The sequence below is a fragment of the Mus pahari genome, chromosome 17 (genome assembly GCF_900095145.1).
Source record: "Mus pahari chromosome 17, PAHARI_EIJ_v1.1, whole genome shotgun sequence".
NCBI classification, from domain to species: domain Eukaryota; kingdom Metazoa; phylum Chordata; class Mammalia; order Rodentia; family Muridae; genus Mus; species Mus pahari.
Genome location: NC_034606.1, coordinates 31,867,868 through 31,891,788, shown reverse-complemented (window position 1 = coordinate 31,891,788; position 23,921 = coordinate 31,867,868). Strand labels below are relative to the sequence as shown.

Sequence of the window (23,921 nt, the reverse complement as noted above, 5' to 3'; positions counted from 1 at the left end):
AATAGTTAACCAACCCAAAATAGACTCCATGCTTTTACTGTTGTTACTATGGCTTTTGTTTTGTTTTGTTAGAGAGAGAGAGAGAGAGAGAGAGACAGAGACAGAGAGACAGAGAGACAGAGAGACAGAGAGAGACAGAGACAGAGACAGAGACAGAGAGACAGAGAGAGAGACAGAGAGAGAATGAACGAGAACATGGGGGAGAAAAATGATGAAAAAAATTAAATGTGGCAGAAATAAATACCAAAACCACTGTAGTTTAGCTTTGACTACAGTGTTCACATTGCTCAGAACAAGATTCTGCCTCATCCCTGAGTTCAAGTCTTCTATATTCAATTAGCTAGGTGGCATTAGTTTGTTGACCTGCATGATGGAAGAAGAACAACTGCTTTCCAGTTCCCTACTTTCTCCTGTTTATCCCTCCATCCTGACATACTTACCTCCCACTGTCTCCATCTCTGTAACTGTTATCTACCCATTGGCACTAAAACCCACATCCCTTGATCCCTGATTCTCCTCTCCCTGGCTTTTATCAGTGATCTCCATATACTTTTATTTCAACATTACCAGAGTCCAACTATTCATCAACTCCTTCATTTCTATCTTAGGGTGAGTCAGTGTTGCCTTTCACCTAGAAAGTCTGAGGCCTTGATGAGAGTCTCTGTGATTCATCTTTTGGCATGCTTTGCTATTCTCAGATGAATAAAGAAGTCAGTTCAGACAGGACACAAATGTTGCTTTTTTTTTTTTTTAAGAGAAACTCCTGGAAAGTACCTACAGCACATTTCTTCATATCTCCCAACCTTGGTGCAAGGAAGGATGAGAAATGGTGTTTTTATTTCATATAACCATGGACTTCATGGAATTCTATTACTAGAGATAAAGGGGAAATAGTAGGGATCTAGCTGGTGATTTTTGACCCTGAACAAACCTCTAAAACTAGTTTTAAGTTACATAGAAGGAGAGTTCAAATTGGCAGACTATAGAATTGTGGGATAAACAATCAATGCAAAGAGGATAACACATAGAAGGCTCCCAAGAGATAAGCCATGCATGGCTTGTTTGAGACCCTATAGAACCCTATATGGTTAGATTGTTTGGAACAACAAATGTCCCTGTTGCAGTAGACTTGTGGTGAATAGCTAAATGTAAAGGTTAATTTGTATTTACCAAACAATTTAGTATCTATTGTTTAATGCTAGAGTATACAGATTACAGTTTGATAAGTTAGTTGTTCAAAATGAAACTGACCAAGTAGTTCTATGGAGTATGCTGGCAGTGTGGCAGTTACACTTAGGGCTCAGCCAGGGGATATAGCTGAAGGCTCAGGGGCTTTGGCTCTTGCCTATCTGGGTTTCTTTGTCTTTTCTTCGAGCATGTCCTTTTCTGAGAACCTCTGCTTCTTTATAAAATAGATGTCATAAACTACTGGCTGCATCTCAGCCTTTCCCAGGTCGAGAAGGATGGCAATAAGAAAGGAGATGGGAAAAAATGTGGCAAGGAAACAAAGGGAGGGAGGATGCTGGGAGTCGAGGAGTGGGACTTTAAAAGCACAGCACACAGAGGCAACATGTGTGTCCCCAGAAAGAACCCCATGCTGGCTTCTAGCAAAGAGGCAACTGAAATGTGAGAGAGCACTTCAGCCACCAGGTGTCTCCATCTCTGCACCAAAGCCTTACATGTCACCAAAGTCAGTAAGAGTAGACTTATCTTAGATTAGTCAGTAAGAGTAGAGTTATCTTAGATTAGACAGTAAGCGTAGATTTATTTATGTCTGGGCTTCTTTTTTAAAAATTAAATTAGCATAGATGTCTTATTGTCTGATTAGTAAAAATAAGTTTCTGATTGAGGATTTTTATATACCCGTTGTCTTTTACATTGATTATATTATAATTATATGATATTTTATACTATGTACCAATGTACTAAAGCCACCCTTCTCCCCCCCCCTCCGAACCTGGCCCCCATCCTAAATGCATCCTTTTTAGACTTGATTTCTCTTTGAAAGACGACGAGAAACACAACCAGATCATCCTGGACCTGGCTGTCTATAGGTAATGCATTTTTATTATATATTCCTCTCATGGCCTTCCTGTCAGATCTCTTTCTAAATAGCAACGCCCTGAGTTCTGTAACACGGAGACGGAACTTGGTTCGCTGCTTCGAAGAGTTAGAGTGCTCACTGTAATTTTTAAAACAGATTTATTTTTTATTTTTTATGTATGAATGCTTGCCTGCATGGATGTATATATATATACACGATGTACATGCCTGGTACCCACAGAAGGCCAAAAGAGGGCATTGGAGTCCCTGGAGCTGGAGTCACAGGCGGTCACAGTCACAGTCAGGAGCCATTGTGCCTGAAGCCTGAACTCAGGTCCTCTTGCAAAAGCAGCAAGCTTTCTTAGCCACTGCGCCATGGTCACAGTCACAGTCAGGAGCCATTGTGCCTGAAGCCTGAACTCAGGTCCTCTTGCAAAAGCAGCGAACTTTCTTAGCCACTGCGCCATGGTCACAGTCACAGTCAGGAGCCATTGTGCCTGAAGCCTGAACTCAGGTCCTCTTGCAAAAGCAGCGAGCTTTCTTAGCCACTGCGCCATGGTCACAGTCACAGTCAGGAGCCATTGTGCCTGAAGCCTGAACTCAGGTCCTCTTGCAAAAGCAGCAAGCATTCTTAGCCACTGCGCCATGGTCACAGTCACAGTCAGGAGCCATTGTGCCNGTGCCTGAAGCCTGAACTCAGGTCCTCTTGCAAAAGCAGCAAGCATTCTTAGCCACTGCGCCATGGTCACAGTCACAGTCAGGAGCCATTGTGCCGGAAGCCTGAACTCAGGTCCTCTTGCAAAAGCAGCGAGCTTTCTTAGCCACTGCACCATCTCTGCATCCCCTCACTGTGACGTTAACCACACAAAGATGAGAGGGGAGGGGCGGATCGATTACCCCAGAGCCCCATGGCTGTGAACTCTCAAACCCTACAGACAGGGTCAAAATGATTCTCAGAGCGGTGCTGGGTGCTGCTTTCTGATCTGCATACCCCAGGCTCCCTTTGCTCCAAGACTGTTACTCTGATGGCCCTCTTTGTTTTTACAAAACACTGTGACAGAAGAATGAGCCTTGGTTTAAGCCTCAGTGTAGGGGAATACCAGGGCCAGGAAGTGGGAGTGGGTGGGTTGGGGAGCAGGTGGCGGGGAGAGGGGTAGAGAGTTTTTGGAGGGGAAACCAGGAAAGGGGATAACATTTAAAATGTAAATAAAGAAAATATCTAAAAATTTTTAAAAAGAAAAAAAAAAAAAAAAAAAAAAAAGAATGAGCCTTGGGTGTTGAGCCTTCTCTGCCTCATTCTGTCTTAGAGCCCATGATCACAAGATGTCCTCTGCTCCGAGATCCCCACATTATGACTGGTGGTTCTCAGTTGTACTTTATTCCAGCAGACAGGCCTGACCACAGTAGTAAGGTGACATGCTTGCCCCTCATAGTCATGGCAGAGCATTATTACTCTCTCTAAAGGTCCTGGGGTTTGAGCCTCAACACTCTGCCTGTACTATCACCTACCCTTCCAATAACACGAATCTGAAGGTGTCCAGGTCAGTCCATCTCATTGCTTGATAGTGTTAGATTTGACCCACTGCCCCGATGACTTCTGATCATTGTGTGCCTCATTCCATTTGTACCCACTTCCCTATGCCTATGTCCTTGTCATGGTTAATATCTCTGCCCTTCAGTCTCTGATGAGATGTCATCTTATGAGAGACTGCCCACAGTCTGAGAAGGACAGAGCCTGCCTTTCCCCAGAACATCCATCACTCCTTGTCCTTCACTTGCTTTCTGATAAAGTCTAGATTTCCTTGTGTCTTAAAATTCCAATGTCAACATTCTTGGGCTGTACCTCTCCAGTACCTCAAATAGTTGCCCAGGCCTATGAGGAGGACCACAGATGAAGTGAATGAATGAAGTCCATGAGCATATCCAGGCATGCTCCGGTAAAGGCCAGTGTGTTGTTATTGACTTCTTACATGACCTTAGTTACATTCCATTTTACAGTAGCCATGGGAGGTGAGCGAGACCGTTTTGTTTTGTTTTGTTTTGTTTAAATATATAATGATCTAAGAGACGGTGTGCTTTCTCCTCTCAACGTAAACAGTAACTGGTGAAGCCAGAACATAATAGCCCAGGTCTTCCAACTTTGCTTTTATAATTGTGGCAAAAAAATAAATACACATAGCATAAAATGTACTGTGCCAAGACATTTTGGAGTATACAATTCAGTAGCGCTTGGTAAATTCACAATGCGGTCTAGCCATTTGACAGAGTCACCTCAACCCCATATCCACCAAGCCTTCTTCATTTCTTCCCCCTCCTGGTCATCACTCACGAAGGATCTGTATCCTTAAATGAGCACACAGTAGAAATTGTATATAGATGAAGTCACACAAAGCATGGCCTCTGTCTGACAGTTTTCACTTACCATAATGACGTCATGGCTTATCCACTTTCCCGTGTGTTAGAATTGCCTTCCTTTTTATGGCTACATAATATTCCATGGTATGGGTATTCTACACAGTGTTTATGTTTTAAGTTATAAGTGTTTGTGTTCCTTCCTCTTTGGCTGTGCTGAGTGGTAGTTAATTTTCGATGCTCCCCTCTTTTTCACACCATGCTCTTGCCTACCACCTACTCCATTCTCTGCCTACTGGCTGCCTGCCCCACCCTGCCTTTGAAGGAAACTCCATCTTTCCCTCACTGGTTTCATCTCCTCTATTCTTACAGCCCTCCAGCCTCCATTTCTGTTTTATTTTTGTTTTGTTTTGTTTTTCGGGGGTGTGTGGGGGGCTAAGTATTCATAGTTCCACCCTTTTCAGTCTATCTCATATTACTAAGATTATTTCTGAAGTTTTAATTGCACTAAAATCCCTTCTATCTGTTGACACGTGTGACTATAGGTGAAGTTCAACCCATGCGTCATGGATTATCCTGTCTTTATTCAAAAGCACTTATAGAATGCCTCCCCTGCAAAAGGCATGAAGAAATTGTCACCCACATATTTCAGATACCCATGGCTCTAGTTTATCTATACCCCAGCAGGGGACACAGGCACTAAACAGTCAGACTCCTCATGAGTTACTACAGAGGGAGAAAGGCTATGTGCAGGACAGTAAACTAGAAAGAGAGCTCTGGGATCCAGAATGCCAGTATGTGGGGCTGGTGACTGACAGCGTGGGGTGACCAGTGAAACTTGTTGACCTGAGCAATGGAAACAGGGAGATGAGGAGTCGTTTGCCCTATAAAGCACTGGTAGGAAAAAAAAAAAGCAGACAGAGGAAGACCTTGAAAGCAGAAGCAGATAAATACACGAGAAGCCTGAGAGTGGTGGAGGACTGTCTTCTTGTTAATAGTATGACTTAAATGTGGATGATGTAATACTAAATTAACATGAACAGTCTAAGGGACACAACTCACATGCCTTCAGAGCACATTAGAGGGCAGGGTGTTCTTCATTGTACAGAGGAAGAAACAGGCTGAGAGGAGTTCAGATATGTGGTCTAATGGCTTGAAGCAGGAATCTGTGGAGTGAATTTCTCAGAAGCCTATCTAACCCTAAAGCCCACCAGGCTCCCTGGATGACCCTCCTGTCTTAAAATTTGTGGTTTTTTAAATCACTGCTCCATTTTCTTATACTCAAAAATCAGTTTTTAAAACATAGCTACTCGGCAAAACTTATTTTAATGTGTGGTGTGAAATCCGGAAGGCCTTGGGTGGCTGCCATCCCTATTCAGTAGCTTGTCCCTTCTGGGGAAAGGAACTGCCCTTCCAGTAGCATTGGTCCAATGCAGCTGTGCAACAGCTGCAGGGCATCAGAAGCATCCAAAGAGCAGAGCCAGTGGCTGTTGGCCCAGAGTGTGGTGGATTCAGCATTCCTTGCCACTGAAATCCTGGGGGCTTAAAATAAAATATTCATGGAAGAACATGACAAGCCATTTTTCCTTTTGCAAACCTCTGGCATTTCAGACCTAATATATTTTTGGGCTAGGGGCAATCAATGCCAAGTGTACTCATATGTCTAAAAATGAAATTGCTGACATATTGAATTTCCTCTGGACTTGGAATAATTTAAGTCTAGTATTTTAGGGACAGTTTAGTGTGGATGTTTAAAAGTTTCTTCATCTTAGGTGGGCTTGTAAGCACACCTTCATGTTTTTACTTATTTGAGGTGAATGGGGTTTTTTTGTTGTTTGTTTGTTGTGGTTTTTTGTGGTTTTTGTGTTTTTGTGGTTTTGTTTTTGGACAATTACAAGATGTGGTATGCTTGATTTTGAAGGTACATGGATACCTCTTTAATTGATGTTGATGTGCAGCCGACTTATGTTCGAGTAATGGTCAAAGGAAAGGTAGGCATAACTGTTGAATATTGCCATTTTTAAAGATAAGTCTTGATATTAGCCATATGGTTCCAGTTTAAAAAAAATTCTAATTGGAAAAACTAGAAACCCAGACAGTGCATTGTTTGTTGGGCATGTCCTTTCACACCACAAGGATGGTACACAATAGACGTGGCTGTAACCTCCACAATCTCAGGAACATGAGTGCCTTAGACCTGCACCTGCTGTGTTGTAATTTTTCTAACAAGTTCATAACATGGCTGCAAAGTTCACTTGAATGACTATTCTAAATGGGCACTGAGTTCCATTTGTAGAAACTATAATTTTATCACTTTGAATGAGGATTTTTTTTTCCTGTTTCTGAGTATGCATTTGGGTTAGCCCAGAGAGACATTAAAAGAGAAGTGTATTGATGCTTTGTCTATAAATGCTCTTTCCACCCTAGGTGGACTCATGTACACTTCACAGATTGTGGCTGGAGAATACTCTTTAGATTGCACATAAAATCAGCTAACATGGTTCAAGCATATGAAGAATAGCTTTTAGAATATATTTTAATGCATCTAAACAGTTTTCTTAATTTAACATGTGTGTGATGAATTTCTAATGAAAATAGCCCTTGAAATGGGCTTTTATAATATGCCCCTGTTTTCTACCCTTCCTTCTCATTTCCAGCCATTTCAACTTGCCCTTTCTACAGAGGTCCAGCCTGACAGCAGCTCTGCTAAAAGGTCCCAGACAACAGGACATTTGCTGATCTGCATGCCCAAGGTAGCAAATGGCAGTTGGACAAACTTCATGTTTGAGTGTGTTGGTTTCTGAAAGAGTGTGACTTGTTGTGGCTAACAATGATTAGAAATGATCAGGGTGACATTACTTGAGAGAAGCAGAAATACTCTCACATCTGCTCACGTACAAGGACAAGAAGTTTCTGAGAAGAAACTGCTGACAAGAAACATTGGGGTGTGACTGGAGCTCAAGGTGACTTCTAAAGTTGACCAGCTCTGCAGACCCGACTCTGGGTAGCACTTGGAGAGATAGATCACATGGTTCTTCTAAGTGACACTGGTCCTGCTCATCCTGTCTGCTGCCTGGAAATCTAGCTGGCCTCAGTGGTGCTCTAAAGATACTGGATTTCTAAGCATTCAGCTTAATCATTTTGTAACTTTTGGAAAGTTACCAACACCTCCAGGCTTGTAGTTTTTATGATTTTTAAGAATCATAAATGCAAACAGAACTCACAATATAGATAGTACTCTATGATGTTAATAATATAATTTTTATAATACAATATACATATTAATTTTCCTTAAACTTAATTCATTTTGGGGAAAGCAGTTAATACACTCTTTGTATTTTCATATGGTATTGGGTCACATTGATCCAGTTCAGTATGTTTATTAATACCTGCATAGTATCAACTGCTGGCTTAAAGATGAATATGAAACTTCAGATCTTTACTGATTTTAATGGGGAGACATAATTATAAGTATATAACTCTACTGCAGTCTGAAAAGAATTCATGGAAACATGTGGTAGAAATGGTAGAGTTACTGGATAGTTTGGTAGAAAAGAGGTGTATGACCAATTATGAATGGTCAATTGAATGTGATTCATGGAAACAGAACAACTAAACATCCAGAAGCCAAGAAAGGTAAAAACAGTATGGAACCAGAAAGCAAGTCTGTGTGGCTGCAGCAGAGGACAAATGTCTGAGAGGAGAAGACCAGAAGGCATATAGGAGAGAATACATCAGTGACCTAAGACCGAAGCATCACTCTTGATGTAATTCCTCATTGTGGGTACATTAGAAAAATCAGAGGCAGCCCCTTGATAAATCCAAGTTGAATAACAATTCCACCTTGATTTTATTCATCAGCATGATGGGTACATACTAGCATCCAGGCAGATGCTGCTCCAGGTACTGAATGAACTAAGAGACCCCAGAGAGTTAAGTAAACAAACAAGATTATTTTAGATTGAACTCAGCCCTGTGCTGAAGATATGTGAGAGAATAAGATTAAGAGGTTTGACTGAGTACATATATATGACTAGTCCTTTTAGATGGAAGGATCAAGAAAGGCACTTAATAAACATGACATTTGTGGTAGTTTGGAGAAAAATGGCCCCCATAGGCTCATTTATTTGAATGCATGGTCACAAGGGAATGTAATTATTTGAAAGGATTAAAAGGATTAGTGTGTGGTCCTGTGGATCTCTCTTATTCTGTTTGGAGGTCTCAGCTACTTCTTCAGTGCCATGCCTGTTAGTGTGACTCCATGCTCCCTGTCATGATGATAAGCCTCTGAAACTGTGAGCAAATTCCCAATCAAATGCCTTCTTTTACTAGTTGCCTTGGTCATGTCTCTTCATAGAACATGCAACTAAGACACCATTTAAACTGAGACTTGAATGGTGTACATGATCCATGTATATAGAGGGGATGACAATAAGTAGAATGAATAATACGTAAAGTGAAATTATAATAGGAATGAAACTACTGCATTAAAATGTAGAATTATTGAATCATAATAAATATAGTAGAAAGAAGATGTCATAAATGCTGGCAGAAGGGCCTTCCACACATCTTTTTGAGCTATAACAAGGGATATGGATGTTAGTCCAAGAACCAAGCCATTGGTAGCTCTTCAGCAGGCATTAAAAACTGTTTTTAAAAGGATGTTTATTTTATTTCTTTAAATAGTGTGTGTGTGTGTGTGTGTGTATGTGTGTGTGTGTGTGTGTGTGTGTGTGTGTGATATGCAAAGCCCAAAGAGGTCAGAAGAGGGAATCAGATGTCCTTGAGCTGGAGTTACAGGTAACTGTGAGCCTCCATACATGGATTCTGGAAACTGAAATTAAGTCCTTTGCAAGAGCAGGATGCTTGCCTGACTGCTAAGCCATCTTTTCAGTCCCCTGACATGATTTAAAGTGGAAATTCTACCTTCTGTGTGGATTAAGAATCAAAAGATGGAAAAAAATGACTCAAAAATAATGAAATGAGAAATCTGTGCAGTGAGGGAACACTGTTGGGAGCTGCCAGACAGGTGATGAGTCACCAAACTGAGATTATATTTTGAGGGGAGTGCCAAACCGCTGCCGGAAAATCACGGATGCTTTAACTAACAGGCATATTCTGGTGTCATCTCAGTTGGCAATGCCTCCAGAAGGATTCGAGGAAAGTAGGTCATAGGTTCACATAGTGATTTTAAATAATAAGTGCCACGGGGCATCTAGCTGATATCTCACATACATCCGTCTTGAATTCAATGGAAAGAAGTTGGAAATTATTGAAGATAGAGACGGTAGGTAAGAAATGGGGGTGCTGAAAAGTTTTCTGTCAGGGTGGAGTATAGGTGGGGGCAGGAAAGAGTTCAGGGTGGGGCAGTGGGGACATCGCTGCATTTTGAGGTTGAGGCAAGAGCCAGCATGCAGCATTATGATAAGCAATCAAAGAATTGGGAAGATCGACAAATCAAAGTCTTTTCAAGAAGGAAGCTGAGTCTGAGAAGGACATGTTCATGTTCATTTAACTGTCAGAATGGAGGCCACCTTGGTGACAGTCATCTCAGCAGGACAGAGAAAACTCTCAGAATCAAAAACATGGCAGAAGCTGCAGACAACTGGTTTTGGAAATGTTGCTCAAGATGGGAACCAAGTAACAAGCTAGGGATGAAGAGCCAAGGATGGGCTTTGAGGATATAGATGGTTTTATAAATGAATCCTTGAATGTTGAGTGGAAATTGGAGATAAATATACAGTCTGTGCTTCTCTGGTAGATTAAAGTCCTAGCATTTACAACTTCTAAAGACTGGAAGGATTGTCTCTGTTTACTTTCAGATTTTTGTGTAATTTTCTTTTGATCTCAAAGTTGAGCATCTGAGACAGAGCTTGAGACTGTGATAGGTTTAACATGGGTGAGAACTCTGAAAAAAAAACGTTAAAGGAGTCTGACTTTAAAATTTTACTTGTGCCTGTGAAGTATCCAAATTCTTTATTATAATCTGAGTGAGCTAAAATGTTTTCTGCAGTCCTTTTTAGAATTTCACTCCAAAACTGACTTTAACCATGAGGAAACGATTTTGTCTTTTAGAGGAACATAGGAGAGTAGAGAGGCAGAGCAAGGGTCTTTCTCTAATGTCAGATTACTTTCAGACAAACTTCTCTTATCAGATGAGAACAGGAAGTAGCCAGTGTCACACTTCTTACCTACCCACCTCCACCTCACATGAAATAGAAATGAGAAGAAATCAGAGACACAGGGAGAGAATCTGTTATCACCTTGGAACAATACCCCCTCAGAATAAGTGGTCCAATTAAATGAAGAACACATCTAGTTTTGACTAGCCTCAGTCTGAAAGATGAAACCAAGGTGACCACAGGTAGGATGCCATTGCATTGACCTCTCGCATTTCACCTCATCCTTTGAGCTAGGGTAGAGTTACCTTCTTCAGTGACCCTTAGGTTTCCAGAAGAGTAATAGATAAACCAGCCACAGGTTTCATTTGCCAGGGAAAGAAAGGATAATGAGGAGTGAGTGTCTGCAAGGAAGTATATAAATGTGATTAACCAATAAGGCTTCCACAATGATTAAATAGTCCTTCATTTTTCATAGCCAATTTCCCAACAGATTGACCAAAGGTAACCAGTTGTGTATTTTTATTCTGAAGGAAAAAATAAAACGTAAAATGTGTTATCAGGGAAGAAAATAACAAACAGTACTGTGAGGATCATGTAGTCCTTGGTGGCCATAGCAAATTAAAGGAGTGTGCCTATATTAACTAGAACATATCTACAGGGAAATCTGAAAGAACACATAATTACCTCCACATTCATTACAGACATTTGTGTGACACCATGAGCATCAACCCCCCTCAACCTCTACCCATTAATTTGGAAACTTCCAGTATAACTGACAAGGCAAAGGTGAAATTATAACTGCTATTCTTAAAGGGAAAGCTAGAGACATGATGTCCCTTGTTCAGGTTGGCAGGCAATGGAACCAAAAAGTCTCTGTTGTCACTGCTTATGAGTGTCTTAAATAAACACTTCCTCTTGTTTACATTGCCTTTTGTGGTGGTAGTAGTTGTTATCATTATTGTTATCATTATTGTTTTGGGAGTAGATCTTACTTGTATGACCCAATGAGACTTAAATTCCAGATCCTTTTACCCTTGCCTCCTGAGGACTAGGATTTCTTCTTGTTTTCAAAGTTGCCTAAATGTTTTATGATAAAAATCACAGCAAATGGCTTCTTTAGAGAAGAGTAGAGGTGAGATGATGCAGGCAGACCATGTAGAGCTGGTTCTGGTTTGTCTTCACTGATAAACTTAGTGTTTTCTTTGAAGGATTGTCTTTAAAAATCATGGGAAAGGCATCCACATATAGACCAGCCACCTTCTATCACTGCTAAGAGAAGGCCTGACATCAGACTTCTGAGAATAAAGAACTCTTGCCTAAAATTAGTACTTTTTCATTCTTAAGCATATAAATTTGACAACAATTATTTTTTCTAAAAATCAAATGCTGATAAATAGAGCTGGCTTCACTTATATCATGATTAAAGTCAGTGCTACTTAAAGCTAATACCTTCATAATGTTTCTTCTCACTTGAAACATTTAAAGTAGTGATCTTGAATCCAGAGAGATATATCCTGTGTCTGAATTTGCTGGCTTACCCAGTAGTTGTATGAGTCTGGCCTGCATTATAATTGCTAAGGAAAACCCTTGGAGTATTAAAACATAGTGTAAGAATAAACCTCAGTATATATACATGAGCAAATTGAGTAAATTCTATAGATCTATATCATATCTATTGTATATTCATACACAGGTATATGTGTGCACATTTGTCAAGGGGTAGACAAGCCTGGAGGACATTATGCTAAGTGAGACAAGCCAGGCACAGAAAGAACACACACAAGCTTACTTCTATGTAGAATGTTTCTGAAAATCAAATATACAGAGGGAATGAGGCGGAATAGGGAGGTCTGAGAACAGAGTAGAATACGTGTAGGGTGATAAAGTCTAGAGAGTCAATTTACAACACAGGAACCGGCGTTAGGAACTCTGCACATGAGATCTACACTGTATGAGCGAGCTGTAGCCGCTCTTGACCTGAAGGGTAACTCTGAGATGGTGGGTATGCTTATTCTACCGCGCTGACCTTCCCACTCTCTACTGCTTGCTGAAGGTCGTGTAAGCCTTGGATATGCACAGTATATTTCACTGATAAAAGGAACCCATACAATTAAGATGCTCTGGTCCTCAAGTAACAGGAAATTCTGACTCCAAGAAGTTTGCATAGTTAACAAAAATACATCGTCTTACCTAAAAACAAAAACAAAAAAATAAATTCAGTCAGAGGCAGCATTTCAATTTACTTGTAGAAGAGTATTGTCAGCATGTTAAGCAAACTAGGATTCCCAGGAATGCCTAAGAAAGTCTTTAGTATCTTATATTACTTAGAATGAGTGAAATCAAGAGTTTCTCGTGAGTTGGTATTCAGTAGGTCTGTCTGTGGTGTATTTGAAAAGAACACCGTGAAAGGCTGACCCTGCTTGATTGGGCTCTGACTCCATAACATGTGGATCTGTGGGAATTTTGGTGATGAAATTTGTGTCCATTTTTTCCAGGACACGAAATTTTCATTGAGTCCACAACACCACGATATTCTTTCAGACTTTCGGACTTGAATGTAGGACTTGGTACATACATGATAGGCTGTGGCTCTCCCATTGAACCACACACCCTGACTCCTTTTTCTACACATTTACATGAGACAGAGTCTCACTAAGTTTCCTTGTTGGTCCTTGAACTCACTATGTATCTCAGAAAAGCTTTGAACTTGCAATCCTGCCTTAGCCTCCTGAGTTGCTGCAATGTGGAACTGTGCTGTCATGCTTGGCCAGCGATGAATTAGACACATTGTTTTCATGATGTCAAACTGATACTTTTTCTCTTTCCTTACTCAAAGAATCTCAGATATGTACAGAGTGTTGACCAGTTGGTAAATTGTACCAGGTCAGGTCTGGTCCCATCACATAAGTCAAGGTTAAATTTTCTGTTGCTAACATCAATGGGAGTTCCCAGCTTCCAGCCCCCAGCTCAGTTTTGTCATCCTGCCTTGGCTGTCAGAGCCATCTGGAAATGTCCCACACCAGCTACACCATCTGTGCTACTTATGTAAACTACTCTGGATTGCAGATGTTCAGGTTACCACCCTGTACATGCTGCCAGACTCCTGTCTCTGTTCTTCATCTTTGTATCCTACATCATGATCACCATATCTCCAGCATGCTGTGTTCTACCGTACCTCCTGTGTAATCAAGGACTGCCATTTGGTTAAAAGTGGTTCATGGGGTTGTAGGTGATGAGACCCTCTGACTGTTCACAAAAGCAGCATCAGGCAGTGGACAGTAGAGTGGGAAACTCATTTCTCAGGCTTCTCTGGCTGTCTACTGCTCAGTGAGATTTTTTTCCTGGCTTCCAGAACTTTGTCCATCAGCCTTTGCTTTGTGAGTGATGTAAACAGAATCTCAGTCATCAGGGTCCATGTCTTTATTACATTGGATAGTCACAACTGATGTCATCTGCCCATTAAAGCCTGAACATATATTTATATTTATATTATATTATATAAACTATATTCCAATATAGTATATATATTTCCATATTATGTTTAGAATAAGCCTATCAGATTCTGCCTCCAAAGCAAGCCCACTGTAATTTCTTTTGCCATTCATGTAGATACAATGGAATGCAATCATTAAAGGCACCAGCTCTGAAGCTAGAGAACTTGAGTCAAATCTTGTTACTTTTACTTAGCATCTGTGTTACCTCTAGAAAAAATCAACTCATCTATGCTGCTAGTGTATCATTTATAAAGTGATCATACTAGTTCAGTCCTCAAAAAGTTGTAAGCATGACATATGGTATACATTGATTAAAAAACAAAGCGATTGAACAGTGTTTAGGATATAATGCCTATTTGTATTGGGACATACATAATTTTAATTAATATTGCTTGTTACTATTAATATTGTCTTGAAATATTCATATTGTTTTGTAATCATCTGTTTTAGTTAGGGCTTTACTGCTATGAAAAGACAATGATTATAGCAACTCTTATAAAGGCAAACATTTAGTTGGAGATGGCTTCCATTTTCAGAGGTTTAGTCCATCACTTATCAGGGTGGAAGCATGGCAGCTTGCAGGAAGACAGGACACTGATAGAGCACAAAGTTCTACATCTTGATCTGAAGGCAGCAGAAGGAGACTCTGTGCTATACTAGGTATAGCTTGAGCATAGAAGACCTCAAAGCACACCCTCACAGTGACACACTTCTTCTAACAAGGCCACACCTACTCCAAGAAGAACACACCTCCTAACAGTGCTGCTCTCTATGGCCAAGCATTCAAATACTTGAATCTACAGGAACCATACCCTATTCAAACGCCCACATTATCTTAGCTCCTCCCCTGGGGCTATAACAGAATGCCTAGTGATGGGTAAGTTTGACTCATAACTCTAATTCAAGAAGAACAAACAGTATAATGCAAAACTATGACAAGGATCCCCTGAGTAGATCCCAACATCATAAGTGGAGTGGAGTGGAGGGTTCATGGGATTAGACACAGAGAGAGAGAGAGAGAGATGAGCAGACTTCTATGTAAAAGAGAATCAGTAATAATGGGAAAAGGTTTATGGCTTGCCCATTTATAACAGACTGCCCTTGGGGACAAATCTACTTCATAAGACTTGCATGATCCCTTCACAGGGCCTTCTCCAGTCACCTTCAAAAAAGCCTCACCTCTTAAAGGCTTTACCACTTCCCATGTCATTGCACTGGACAATAAGCTTTGACTGGGACAACCACATCTAAGTCATGGCAATATTTTAGATTTAGCTGAGTTTGTAGATTGTATGGGGGACAAATAGGTTTGTTTACATTATTAAAACCTGAAATACAATAACATACTCTCCTGTTGTAACATGATGTCCCTCAGAAAGTTTTATCTTGTACTTATTTTCTCTTTACAGTCATTGTACATTTGTAAGTTTGTTTACAGATATATAATTTTAGTTGCTATTTTGAATGAGGCAATTCTCCACATTATCCAAAGCCTATGCTTGTCCTTCAGCCTGGTCTTTGGATGTGTCACTAAACCCAGTAATATGTATATGATAGTCTCTTTACTATTTTTCCTAGGGACATTGGGTATGTGATCACACCATGGTCTAGCTTACCAAGATTTAACTGAATTTTTGCATGCACTGAGAGGGCTTGCTCATGTGAATCAGACTGAACTGATTCATTAGCTAAACTCCCATCTAGATTCTCAGTTGACAAGTTACAGAAACACTCTATGCTTCATGATTTCCTTTGGGATTTCCTTTGGAATAATTAACTGAGATTAAGGAAGTTGCTGTTGGAACGGAACAGCAGAATGACTTTCCATTTTGGTTGGAGAACATGTCGTTTGACTCTGCTTACACCAGACACAGGAGATGAAGATCACATATTAAAGCCAATAGAAAAGAGGATAATTGTGTAAAACCCAGACAACCTTCTTCCATATTAGTAAGGCACATGTTTCTCCACTCAACTATGCAAGTTTTGTAGCCCATATAGGCTCACTCTGGTTGTTATGCGGGCCTGGAGTGTCCCTCGTCATCTCCCCAGGCTTGTCTATTACATCCAAAGTGCTGCTTTTATATTTCTCAGTTCAAACTCATTCCAGAAGCTTCAATCCCTGAAAAAATGGAAACATGGAAAGGTTATCCCTACCTACTTCACCCTGTAGTCTTTTCAACTCCTTTCGTCCAAGGGGCACTAGATCCTATTTCCACTCAAGTTTCAAAGAGAAACTTTTCTTTCTCTTTGGCGATTCTATTTCTCTGTACTGTTTCATTGAAGTTTGTTTATCTGGATCTTATACTAAAAAACATCCTGGAAACACCTCCTATCTAAAAACAAAAAGAAAGACAATGAAAAACACCTTCCCCTTTGTTTATGGCCCAGACCTTGTTTTTTATAAGACTCTTAAAATGAACATATTTTCTTTATATACTATATTTTCATTATTTAAATTTGTTCTCTGTGGTGGTTAATTCTAAATATCAACTTGACACAACTGAAAATCATCTGGAAAGAGAGTCTTATTGAGGAATTATTTAACTCAGGTTGGCCTATGAGCATGTCTGTTCATGACTCTCTTGATTGTTAATTGATAAAGAATAATCTAGCATACTGTGGACAGCATCATTCCCTAGGCAGGGGTACTAAACAATGTAAGAAAGGAGAAAACTAGTTGAGAATAATCAACCAAGCAAAGATAGATTCTGTCTGAGCTCTTGACTGGAATGCGAGATTACTAGCTTCTTGTATTCCTGCTTGACTTCCTTGAAATTATAGAAAATAAATTGAAATTGCAAGCCAAATAAACCTCATTTATGTTACTTTTTGTCCTAGCATTTTATCACAGCAATAGAAATTAGAAGAATATTTTATAATTCCATGCATATATACAATGCATTCTGATTACTCTCATATTATACCCTTTCTTAACTACCCAACCTTGTCAAAAATCCTCCATTTACAATTTTTATTTCCCTTTTGTTTTGTTTTGTTTTATTTTGTTTTGTGACTCAATAGATGTAATTAACTAGGACCACAGGTATGGAACTGTCCTATGGAGCCTGATAGACTTATCAGTATAAATAAATTTGTAGTTAATAGCCCCAGAATCCATTAGTAGCCAAATAGTACAGCGGGGAGAGGTGTTGCTTCAAAAGCCCTTCCCTTATCTATCATTAGCTATTGGCAAGTACAGTATTGTGATTTACCATTGCATGAAAGTTCAGCTGCTGTACGTTCATGATTGAATGTCTGTGTCATGCCTAGAAAATAGCACCCTACTGCCCTTCTCCCTTTCTTCTGTCTCTTGAGTTCTTTTGTCCCATCTTCTGTGATAGTACTAAGCCTAAACTGGATGACATAAATGTTCAGGACTGAGCATTCAATTGTACCTTATTCTCAGCACACTGAGCAACCAGGAGCCTCTGTATTAAGACCATTCACTCTAAAGAGAGAATAGCCATTATAGTTTGATTCAACATCCATTTAGCTAAATGATGGTATTTGGTTCCACTCTAGGGTCTATGGTCTTCACAAGCATAGCTTTTTATCAGGATTACATACCTGACATGAATTCCCTTCAACAAAGCATTCTTCGATTCCAGTAAAAGAGCTGTTGTTTGCTGCCTTGTCGGATGAACCACTATTGTAGCAGTGGGCACATCTTGCCTAGGTTAGAACTATAGTTCATATGACAACTTGTTAAGACCCCTGATGCCTTTTCTCCCCCAGTATCAGCATTATGAGAGCTAATGAGAAAGGAGGAAGCTTTTAGCTCAGGGCTTGGCTTTTGTGTATTTTGACCAAGATGTATGGTGTTTTCAGCAGTACAGTCTTACCTCATTCTAATGAATAACCAAGAGGAATGACAAGAGGTTATATATTTAAAGATCTCTAGAGAACCCATGACCACTAAAAAGCAGCCCAAACAAACAACATACCTGATGATGTGGAGGGGGCTGTTTAATAACCCATGGCTTCTAGGGTTAGTGCAATCCAGTCATACAATAAAACTCTTCTAGTTTATTTTTTGTTTTAATTTATATTTTAATTGCCCTACAAATAAAAGGTTTCCCTGTATCTTTTTTAATATAACCTTTATTTTAATGAACCACATTCTTCTCCCCCATATTGCCTCAAACCTACATAACTGCTTAATCTTGTCTACCTCCAGTACCCTTGCTCCATCTACCTAACTCCACTGTCTTAAGGCATTCACCAACCAATAGCCCCTTTCTGTTTTCCTGGATTCTTCAGGAGCTCCAGGTTTAACTTACAGATCTAAAGAGTTGAAGTGACAATCCACATTAGACAAAGAACATGTGGCATTTGTCTTTCTGGGTCTAGATAACCTTACTCGGTGGATTTTTAAAAAAAATAGTTCCCTCATTTGGCCTTCAAATTTCACCTTTACTTATAGCTGAATAGAATTCCATTGTGTATACACAGCACATTTTCATTATTCATTCATCTGTTGATGGACATCTAGGCTTATTACATTTCTTAGCTGTTATTCATAGAACAGCAATGAATGTGGATAAGCAAGTATTTTTGTAGTAGGGTATAGAGTCCTTTGGGTATATGCCCAGAAGTGATATAGAATGGCCACATGATGGTCTTATTTTTAGCTTTTGGAAAACCACCATACTGAATTCCATAATCACTGGAGCAGTAAACAAAGGTTCTTCTTTGCCCACATCCTCATCATCACTGCTGTCACTTGATTTCTTCATGTCTTTTCTCACATTCTCTCAGACCAACTCTGGTAAGACATCATTTCCCCAACTCCCCTCCCCTGAAACCTCTGAGGTTTCCAGTTATCTCCACTATTACCTCCTGTGATCATCTCTCACCCTCTGCTCATCTGACATTTGTGCAGAGTTTTGTTTGTTTTTGCTTTTTCATCAAACATCCCTCTCCTTTATTTTTATTATGTTACTCTCATGGGATGTCTCCCTGTGTCACTAGATGATTCTGGTCTCTAGATGTATTTGGACATTATAAATTAGACGCTTCTTTCTCATACCAAGGCCAGAGAGTGGGAATGTTCAATTTAGATCTGGGACAAGTTCTGTTCTCTATAGTCAATGTATGTATGATCTCGTGACTTTAAAAGTCACCAGAACGCCATCCTCTGATAGTTTCCAGTGAATAAGAAGGAGCAGCAATCATTGTGAGGAGAGTTAAAATTTTAAAAGAATCAGTACCTAAGAATATAATAAACAATTTATATCCACTGATCCAGAGGGAAGGCTGAAGAAAAACTTTGCATTTATTAATTACATGAAAAACTTCTGAAAATTGTATCCAGTCAGTGAGGGGGCTTTCATAAATGACCTCCTAGCTTGGGTTGTTATTCTGAAGGACTGTAATTTCAAATCAAAACAAGAAATAAGCTATTCTTCAGGAGGACTTTTGGACTGTCATTATAGTATCTTAAAATGGTTCTCAGATGGGTCTTGAATGTGCAGAAAGGGAATATGATATAAATGCTACCTGTAAATGTCTAGAAGGATTATATATGGACAGATACCCCTCCTCCTAATATACAAATTGTCTTTTATGATGACTCAACTTACATTTTTCTACTTCAAAGTGATGAGAAATGGATATATATTCAGCTGAAATCATTCTTTAATTTTATATATATATATATATATATATATATATATATATATATATATATAGAGATATTCAGATATATATATATATATATATATATATATATATATATATATATATAATTATATTCTCTTACAATGCAATGATAATAGGTCACGATTAGTTACATAGTCATAATGGCAAACAACTGAGACTCTCTATACTATATCCAAAACTATGATGTTCAGTAGGTCATGAACTAAGTGCATTTTCAACTGGGTACACTGTTATTTTCCAATGGGTTTATCAGGACATAGATTCATGGGAAGTTGAAGAATATTAATCTACTTCAAATGAGCATCCATCACACAGAAGTAACCCAGACATTCACAGATACACTAGAAGTCCAATGAATTTGGTCATGCCCTCTGTTTGTTTTTCTTCCTTGAGATGACACTCAGAGTTTCATGGTCACTGTAGTTATTAAATTGTAGGCCATAGACTTTTAAACACATTTTAAAATTTGACTCTCAGGAATTGAATATTAGGTACATGAATATAGCAGTTTGTTTGAGGAGTAAAGAGGGATGTTGGTCAGGAATTAGAGAAGGAAAAGAACCTGTAAACAGTTCCACATTAGGCCAATAACCCTCGTAGAAAACTATAGGATGTTGTACCAGAAACATGTATCAGGACAGTTCTACTGAGAAGCAATGGACTAGGATGTCTGTAAACTGACTGTTTAAATCTACCAGCTCTTGATGACTACTACCTCGTATAAGGTGGGAGTTGTGTGATAAGCTCCCAAGACTTCAGACATGCTGGTATTATAGTTCATGCAGTCCTGAGCTGTTTTAGGAAAAAGACCCCAGCCCTAGAATTGCAGATAACAGTAGTGAGAACCTGCTAGAGAACAGTGAACATTCAAAGGTTATGGTTAGGACATTGACAATGCCTCCTTTAGACACTGATGATAAAGTAGGATGGAAAAGTCAACTTTAAAATGTCTCATAAAAAACCAGGAACTATAAAAATGAAGAAAAACATACCTGCTGTTTACTACCCTGAGACCCTGATTCTTAGGGTTTTCTCTAGGTAAGACTGGAGTATGCTTAAACTCCAGGCTGGTTATTTACTAACATTATTATTTAACATTAATGGCACCATTGTCGATAGGTGCAACAACCCATGTGTACTTAGATGCCAACTGGATCCACAAAGAGTTAATCTCAGGACGTTGTTCTTATCTGTGGCTCAAAGCCACCTCAAACACTTTGAGATACTTTTCCAAGGTAATGCTCACAAAACAACTCAAAATTTATAGTTACTTGCTAGTTGTGCATGTCTCTTTATCACTTATAAGGTCCAGTTTCCTGGGCAACCAGAAGTGGCACCCGAATCATGTGGCTCTGATGTTCAGCATTCTTCCCTAGTTTATGAGCTCCTGGAAAATATTCTGTAATATCCAAAATAAATTCAAGACTGCCCAGTATCTTCCTCGTTCAAAAGAACTTTCCAAACTGTACTAGCAGGCCACGTACAGAGCCAGATAAAAAGCTGGCTGACTAAACAAATATAGAAACATAGTTTTAACAGTCAAAAACACCCCACCTCACTCTAAAAAACACAAGGACAGACAAAAATAAGAGTCACTCTATACAAACCAACCAATGTCTAAAAAGGTTATTGGCTACACCAATTAAAATAAGCCAAACTACCCTGGTGCCTATATCCCGCCCTTACAAAGGTATAAAAAGTGTGTTCTTTCTTTCTTCTGGGTCTCTTATCCAACCTTGGTGCTGAGGGGGTTCCCCAACATGTTGGATAAGTAAAATCCTCATGGGATTTACAACAATGGAGGTCTCTGTGCTCTTTGTGGGTGAGGGTCTTTTTGACAAGCTACAACAATTCTATCATTCTGTTTATTCCTCGTCCTCTGCTTCCCTCCTGTTTTCTCCTTCTAAGGTTTCACAGTTTCTCAATGCTAGTCCCTCAAACTTGGTCACTTAATTGCCTCAGTTCTATATATTGACCTTGATCTTTTCTCTGTCTGTAAGCCTTTTCTGGCCAGCCCTCTCACCATTTGGAAGAACATTCTGTCCATTTATCATCTGTCTATATCAAATTGTCATCAGCATTTTACTGGGGATGGTTTTGCTCTATTCACATAGAGATTGTACATAGGAAAGGCACAGCTCCCTTAGCGTTGTTACCCTGAGGTTTTTAATCTCCAAAATCTGACAGTTTAGACTCACAAGTCTAGAAATTTGCAGCACTAGGCTCTGAGAAATTGAGGCTCATGGCCACGAGCTTTAGAAACCTGGTGTCTATCTAGGTGTTCAGATTAGACCAAGCTCTAGATTTTCAAAATCATTGTCTTTTGGTTTTAAGACCCTGAGAATGCAAAGCTCATTGTTATAAGATTTCAAAGTCAGAGACATAGAGCTGTAAGTACTTAAGTCAAAAGCTATTGCTCTGAGTTTTGAGTGATAACAGGCAAGCACACAACAGTTGTGTTAAAGCACCCAAAGTTAGGGTATCGGTATCCCTACCTTCTAATTTTTGTCAGTTGTCAGGAACCCATTGTGCTGCTGCTAAAGTGGTCTAGGATGAAAGATTCTAGAAGTTGTGAGTTTTGAACAACCATCTTATGTAGCTGCCAATGGCCACAGGTTACTGGGTTTCTGAAAGGAAAGCTGGGGATGGATGGGAAGGACAGGGCGAGAGAAATAATGAGCCAAGACAAAGTTCCCTGACCAAGGCTCAAATTTTAATGTACAGCACTGAATATATATGGAAAATCCAAAGAACCCATCCCTTTGTTCCAGCTGGGTTCTGTTGCTTGTTTCAGATGGACTGAGTTGCAAAGTAGGCTTTTCAGCAGCTCAGCGGGTGGGCAGATCTCTGGCAGAAGATGCAAATGTAGCAAAGTCAGCTGCTGGGCTCTAGTGTCAGAGACTTGTTCAGCCAGCTCAAGGCTGTGGGGGAAGGGCACAATTCCTCCCTTTTTATTTATTAAAAATTAGCTGGACTGGGGCATAACATTTACTTATGCTCCATGGTCCTGTCTGGGAATTATGGTGGCTGGCGGCTGCACCTGGCTTGGGTCTGAATGTCTATACTCCTGACCTGTGCCGGAGAAAACATGCAGCTTGTTTGTGTTTATTTGCACAAACACGGCATTTTAGTGTTTATTATGAACATGGACTTTTCGCACATGCCTCTGTCTTAGGTTGATAAAAGTCATAGAATCATCGGTGGCCTTCATAGCACACCATTTTCCCATTCAGACAAAAGCCACAATATGCACTCAATGCATCTCTTCAGAGTGATGAATAACTTCCATGACTGAGCTTTACCGAAGGCAAGCCTGTATGGAAATAACCAATCTGCTTGAAATACAAAATCCAAAGTTAAATGCAACCAAATTAAGGTTGTCTGGGGGGATGTCCCAGGCACTCAGTTCATTTGCAAATTAGCAACCATCAGACCCAAGGTCTGGCCTTCCAGTATGGTGGAGGTGGATTTGAGAAACAGCAGAAAAAATGTTACTTCTCAAGAAATAGTGGAGGCTATGTTACAAGTTAACTCAGCTGGCTAATAAAGATGTTTAGCCATCACCATAATTGGAATCATACTTACTAGAAGACTCTGAACCTGTGTCCACTTGACGAATCAATCTTCAGGCAGCTGTCCTTCTTCTTCTTTTTGTGGAAAAACAAAAAAACCAATCAAACAAAAACCAACCAAACAAAAACCAAACAGAACCTCTCCCCCATATTAAAACGGGATGTGGGCCATTCCACATATCCTGCCATTTAACCATGGCATATGAACTAGAAGTGACTGGATGCCAGTGGCTATCTGCTGCAGACTGACCTTTAGCATCAGTTTGTAAAAAAAACAAAAAAAAAAAATTAAACAAATAAGACAAAAGCAAGATGTGCTTTTGGTGACCTTGAGGGATAATATAATTTCCCCTTTTATTGTACTTAAAAGCCAATTTTCAGAGTGTGATTCCTTGTCCCATTGGGTTATAACGAATTCCAGTTTTATGTTCAGTACCAAATACCTTTCAAAATGATATAAAATTGTTACCAGTATAGACTGGCCCGTTATCTGTCTTAATGACTTTAGGTAATCCCATAGCATTAAAGGCTTGTAAACAATGATCAATTACATTTCTAGAGGCTTCTGCTGTATGTAGAGAAGCAAAAAGGAATCCTTTTTGTCAAAACAAATGCATATATTTCAATTTTTCAAATTCTGCGTAATGAGTTACATCCATTTGCCAAATATGATT

General features: G+C 39.6%; 1 protein-coding gene across 2 annotated transcripts in view; it reads left to right on the top strand.

The window, feature by feature from the left end:
* The window catches only part of Lrrc6 (leucine rich repeat containing 6), a 110,399-nt gene that overhangs the window by 48,288 nt on the left and 38,190 nt on the right, over positions 1-23,921 (top strand). For both annotated transcript variants that reach the window (XM_029548231.1, XM_029548232.1), the window contains 3 exons: positions 1,989-2,054; positions 6,317-6,386; positions 7,053-7,148. In XM_029548231.1, coding sequence (XP_029404091.1) covers positions 1,989-2,054; positions 6,317-6,386; positions 7,053-7,148 — 232 coding nt within the window. The remainder of the gene's footprint in view (positions 1-1,988; positions 2,055-6,316; positions 6,387-7,052; positions 7,149-23,921) is intronic.